Here is a 6272-nt window from a genome sequence, read left to right on the forward strand (position 1 = left end):
GGGAGTAGAACATGGTACCAGGACAATATGATGTATCACACAGGAAAAAATGATGAGAAAGCAGCAAAGAAAGCAAGAGCACACGAAAGGGAGGAAAAAGTCAAAGGAGAGAATTCAAATGTCAAAGTCGAAAGTTAAAGAAACAAAAGCATAGTAATGGAGAACATCAAACAGCGAGTGTTTATACTTTGGTTTCAGATAAAACGAGAAAATGGCAAAGCATGCAAATAAAGCCAAAGGTGATGCCATTCATTCTTACCGCAGACAGCTCACTGACATACTTTAGGAGATCATCTTGGAGAAGAAAACCGAGATCTTTGCTCTGATACAAAAAGAGTGCATAAGGAGAAGGTTAGTCATTCAACGAGGCATGTAGAAGCCGTGGTCTTCAGCATGCTTCCTCGGAAGGAAGCATGCTGAATACCGCAGTCTTCTGCAGTCTTATGCATCCCCTGCAGCTGTTCTTCCAACCAATCTGTTTGTCATAATATGAATGAGAAAGCAATGAATGTTTTAATTTCACCATCACCGAACTCGACAATAGCAAGAAAGAAAGAAAAAAAAAACATGTAAAAGGTCATGTCGAACACACTGCACTTTCTGCTATTACTGAAAATCCCTTGCATAGAAGCTGAAAACTCAAAACAAAAGTTTCTGACTCATCCCCTACAATGCCACATCATCAATCTCACACTTGGCAGTTCCTCAAGCTCTCACGTGTCCCTTTGTACAATGTTGTTAAGTGTGGGTTAACAGGAACCTCCAACCTGTGAGAGCATTCCTTTGCCATGATTGAAAACTCAAATTCTTTCCCCTGCAATACTTCATGATGTAAAAATAATAATAATAATAAATCTTTAAAATAATTTTAAAATAATAATATATGTGTATATATATATATATATATATATATTATATATATATTATATACTGTATATTACATCTCAGTAAAACCATAAACATATTTTAGCTGAAGATCGTAAAGGCTACAGTGCTTTCCTCTTTCCTGTGAATTTTATTGATGATGGACACATCGTTTTTGTATTTCCAACATGTTTCGAGATGATTAACAATTATGCTTTTGTACCATGAAGATAACAACACAAAACAGGTGTTTCTTAATGATACTGTGCACATGTAAGCACTATAAGTGCAATGAAAATAAATAAAACTTGCATATACCATTTCTCAAATATCATGTCCATATAATAGCAGTAAAGGAAAGACAACATTGTTTATACCTTGTGCCCATCCCACAATTTGTGTTGGGACAAAAGCTTTACAGTAGCAAGTCCTTCGACATCATCATCATCAAGTACCACATCCTAAACAGAGCATTGGTGCTGCTGAAGCAGTTACGAAGCTACAATCCTGGATGGGTCCCACTCCAACTCAGGAAGTCAGGGCAGAAATTCTGAATTTGTCCATTGTGCCAGCAATAGCTTGCCTCCACTTCGTGAAGGGCAATGTGGCAGATGGGAAAGTCAATGACGGGCAACAAATAATTTAACGTCCAACAAATAATGCCGGCAGATGGGACCCTCCGTTTAATGTCCATTTGAGAGATAGATGAATCACCCTGCCTGTTAAACACTGGGATGACAATTTATAGCTTGGCCAAGATTCTAACCAAGGCTACACATTTTCGAGGCAAGTGTGCGTACCTCAAGGCCTTCCTGCCAGCCCTTCCTTAGATGTGCAAAAGCCAAAACAAGCACCTGCAAGGCTCAAATAATAATTGAAAATTAGGTATGCTGTTGGCTTAGTGGTCTCGACTCTAAAATGAAATCCCAGATGGAGGGATAGGCCCTAAAGTGCTACCTGTGAAAAGGCAGCATTGCCCACAAATCCATTTTAGTGAATATTAGTGATGATACCCTCATACAAATGACAATGGGCAATCACATGGGGTGAGGGGGTTAGGTGGGAGTCACCACCACAAGCCAATTATTTTCCTACAGATCATTGAAGTGGTGGCTTCCTACCTTTTATCCTTTGACACTTGAGTTACAAATGCAGTCAATTAACAAGCCAAGCCCTTTCAATGCTATTCTGTCAGGTTCAGCTGCAAAGTTACATTCTCAAAGATTGAATTTTTTTCTCCCCTGATGAAACACAAATAACTGACAAAAGCCAAAACGAAGTTTCCTGGATGTTCAACAGTTGATGAGTCCTGAAATAATTATTTTTACAAAAAAGCTTTTGGTTGGCAATAGAGGAAGATTACCAAAATTGAAAGTCAAATGCTAAAATTAACACATTTCCCATCAACTGCATTGTTACATATGACTGTGACCCTGGGCTTAAAATTTCAATGAAATACTGCTGGGCACAGCATTTGTCTTCCTGTAATGTGGTACTTATGTGTCACTAAACAGTTTCTTCAGAATGTGCAATTTCAGACATGGGCTGGCACGATAGCCTCAAGCAGTGGTCCCTAACCTTCTCGGGCTCATGAGCAATAATACTTGGTAAGTAACACACTGCAGGAAACATCATACTTTCTGCGGAAAGCAAAACATAGTGCCTGGATCTAAAATGTTGTGTGCGTGTGTGTGTGTGTGTGTGTGTGTGTGTGTGTGTGTGTGTGTGTGTGTGTGTGTGTGTGTGTGTATATCGAGGTAGTGGACAAAAAAAAATGGAAACCAATGTAAAGTCACTCAATAGGGTGTTGGGCCACCACGTGCGGCCAGGACGGCCTGTATGCGTTGTGGCATAGAGTTCACCAGCGTCTGGAATTCTGCAGGAGGGATGTGGCACCATTTTTCCATGAGAAAGTCAATCAACTCACACCTGCTGTGATGGAGGTGGAAAATGCTGTCACAGGCGTCGTTCCAGAATATCGCATAAATGTTCGATTGGGTTCAGATCAGGTGACTGGGAAGGCCATGACATGGAAACTGCAGTGTCATGCTCATCAAACAATTGGGTGACCACACATGCTCTGTGGATGGGGGCATCATCATCCTGAAAGACATCCCTCCCGGCAGGAAAGAAATTCTGCAACATAGGGTGAAGATGATCATTAAGAACCATTAAGTAGTGATTGGCATTGACCTTGCTTTCTAAGGGAATCACTGCACCCAAACCATGCCAGGAAAATGAACCCTACCACATGACAGAACCACCAGAACCCTTCACTGGTGGAACCAAGCACTCAGGGTTGTAGAGTTCTTTTGGTTGGCGCCACCCACATGTGCACTCGTCCATTTGGCGAGAACATGTTGAAGGATGATTCATCTGAACATATCACATTGCTCCACTGCTCGGAAGTCCATTGTCTGTGCTCTTTGCACCACTGGACTCGCAACATGCATTACCAGGTGTGATGAGTTGTTTGTACACTGGAACTCCATCTGTTGAGTTCTTGGCGGACCGTTTTTGATGAAACTGGCTTCTCATACCCAGATTAAAATTTACAGTCAATTGATCTGCATTTGCTTGCCTGATTTGCCTTGTACTTCAAATTAATGCACGGATGTGACGGTCCTGGAGTATGCGCTTATGCCCACTGTTGCCTTTTGCTGATGATGTCTTTCCCTCGAAGTTCATTGCTGACATCACCTTAGACACCATTGTTCATGAAGCATCAGCAAGTTGAACTGTCTGTCAATGAAGATCCAACCAAACACACCACAACAATCACCCCACTTTCAAAGTCACTGAGGTCTTCTCTTGCAGCCATGATAGGCAAAATTATAGGCAACCAGGCCTGTGCATCATTTTTATACATGACCCTAAGCATGCTGGGATATTATTTGCTTAAATAACACATGGGCCAGGAAGCCATTAATTTCAATATACTTGGTGTCCCTCATTTATGCAGGCGTTTCCATTTTTTTTATCCACTACCTGTATGTATGTATGTATGTATGTATGTATGTATGTATGTATGTAGATATACATATACATATACATATATATATATTATATATATATATATATAATATATATATATATATATATATATATATATATCCCATAAAGTCTTTGATGCACTCTGGCCAAACCTTCCTCCAAACACCATTCTTGCAGTGGTCTGTGACTTCTCTCCTGGCCTCAGTGATATTTTCAATGGCTTTCATGATGCGAAAAGACTGGCAGAAGCCTCAAACTGATTGGCTGTCTTCACCATCGGTGTCACGGATTAGCTGAGAAAAGGTGTGTCACAGGTAGTAAACTTTGAATGCTGCGATAGCACCCTGATCCATCGGCTGCAGGAGAAAAGTTGTGTTGGAGGAAGAAACACAACTTCAACTTTGATGCCAGTTGATGAGGAGTCGAGGTCGACTGGGTGAGCAGGTGCATTGTCCATCCGTAACAGCGCTTTCTTTTCAAAGTTATGTTTTTCACAATAAGTTTTCACTGCTGGACAAAAATCATGCACAAACCAGGTCTGAAAATGTCCCTGTCATCCAAGCCTTGCAGTTTGACCACCAGATGACAGGCAGAGTAGTCTTGCAGAAACCCTTCATTGCCCGTGGTGTTTTAGAATGATAAACAAGCAAGGGCTTTAATTTAAAATCTCTTGCCGCATTGCCTCCAAGCAAGAGTGTCAGGCGATTTTTGGCAGCCTTGAATCCCAAAGCACTCTAATCTTCACTTGCAATAAAGGTGCGGGATGGCCTACGCTTCCAGAAAAGCCCCGCTTCATCTCCGTTGAAAACAAGCTGCGTGGGGTAAACCAACCTCGGCTCGCTGTGAAATTCTCCACCAAACAGTCGCCCTCTTGTTGTTTCAATTTTTCAAACAAACTTTTTAGCCTTTTCCATCATAACCAGCTGGCTCAGGAGCATATTCCGCTCATTTTGGTCCTCAATCCACACGGATGACAGTCTATCCAGTCACTCCATCGCACTGCTTCTACTACGTGTCAATTTAGTCGCAGTCAGACGTTACATTTTGGCCACCAGCTCTAATTTTGTCTGCAAGTTAAAAAATCATTCTCACCGTGGTCGGAGCAAGTGCCGTATCATGCGCAGTATTCACGGCCCGATCACCTGAATTAAAGCGCCTCATCACCTTCATTTTTTACTCCAGTGTTATGCTTTTATGAGACACTTTGCTTTCAGAGGCAATATTAACAAAGCTGAATGTTTTGATGCCATATTTAACACAACAATCACTTTGTAACAGAAAAAAAGCAAGCACGATAATGCTATGACAGAGCGGGAGGTGGCGGGAGATGAACGGAAATAGAGCGCCGGATGTAGCGTTACTCGAATGGTGCGCTGCATTTTGCCCCACAATAAATTTGGGAGCAGATGTGCGTGACCTGTTCTAATGGTGACTGAAGATGTGTTTCCAGATGCTGTCTCACGGGAAGTGTGACGTTAAGCCAAAGGCAAGTTAGAGCCAATAGACACGCTGTGCTCGGAACAGAGGAGGTGGCACATGACCCTTGCTCCTGGCAATCACATCTGCAAAGGGTGGGGTGTCAACTTCAACCCCCATCAAACTCCACCCCTCCTGAGCTACTTAACTAGCAGAACGCCCAAGCATTCCGCGGCTTGGCTTGAACTGGTTTGGTCTGGGGGAACGGGATAGAGAGAAGAGGAGAGCTGGGCAAGCGAGCGAGTGGTTTGAGCACAATTCAATCTGGGTGCGCAGTTGGACAGGAGTCCAGGACAGTCACACTACACACCAGATAGTTCCATTTTCTCATGTGTTCTTTCTCTCTTTTCCTGATTCGTCTCCTTTAGACGCATAACAACAATCAGTGAGGACAAAGCCCAACCAACCGTTCTTTTAAGAGCAATCGTGCACCCTGTCCATTCTTCTTCTAAGCACTGACACTGCACCCCACATGCACCTCTTCACCATGCATCACGCCACCCCCCTTACTCCTCATTTTCCCCGACCGTTTGGACCATCATGAGCCTGCGTGTTTATGACAGGTAAGCGAAGAGGTTAACAACACCTCAAACTAGCCTTATCTCTTACTTATCTACCTTCTCTGGAAATGAATTGGATGGGTGCCGTATTATGTTTGAGTTAAGTAACGTGTATAAGCGAGATAGATCTGCTCTGTGTCTCTTTTTGGTCTTCTATTAAATGAATGGTCGTCTTATGTCATACCACACAAATTGACGTATTGTTTGCTGCATGGATACCCTGTAAATAAAACCTCTTGTAATTACATGTGCCACATAACTTTCCTCGCTTCCCTTCTGGTAAATAAGCCTTCACATGTTCTTCCAACCTGCTCGTAACATATTTTCCCTCTTGGTCCAGCACAGTCTGCATTATTGTGAGAAGGAAAGTTTTACCCC

At 42.4% G+C, this 6272-nt stretch overlaps 1 protein-coding gene across 3 annotated transcripts in view; it reads right to left on the reverse strand.

The window, feature by feature from the left end:
- Positions 1-6272, reverse strand: part of LOC147019606 (SLIT-ROBO Rho GTPase-activating protein 1-like) — a 189221-nt gene that overhangs the window by 91363 nt on the left and 91586 nt on the right. For all 3 annotated transcript variants that reach the window (XM_085894155.1, XM_085894152.1, XM_085894153.1), the window contains exon 4: positions 260-322. In XM_085894155.1, the coding sequence (XP_085750281.1) occupies positions 260-322 (63 nt within the window). The remainder of the gene's footprint in view (positions 1-259; positions 323-6272) is intronic.

Source organism: Eptatretus burgeri, chromosome 9, assembly GCF_056783735.1.
Source record: "Eptatretus burgeri isolate ZD-2024b chromosome 9, Ebu_testis_v1, whole genome shotgun sequence".
Lineage (NCBI taxonomy): Eukaryota > Metazoa > Chordata > Myxini > Myxiniformes > Myxinidae > Eptatretus > Eptatretus burgeri.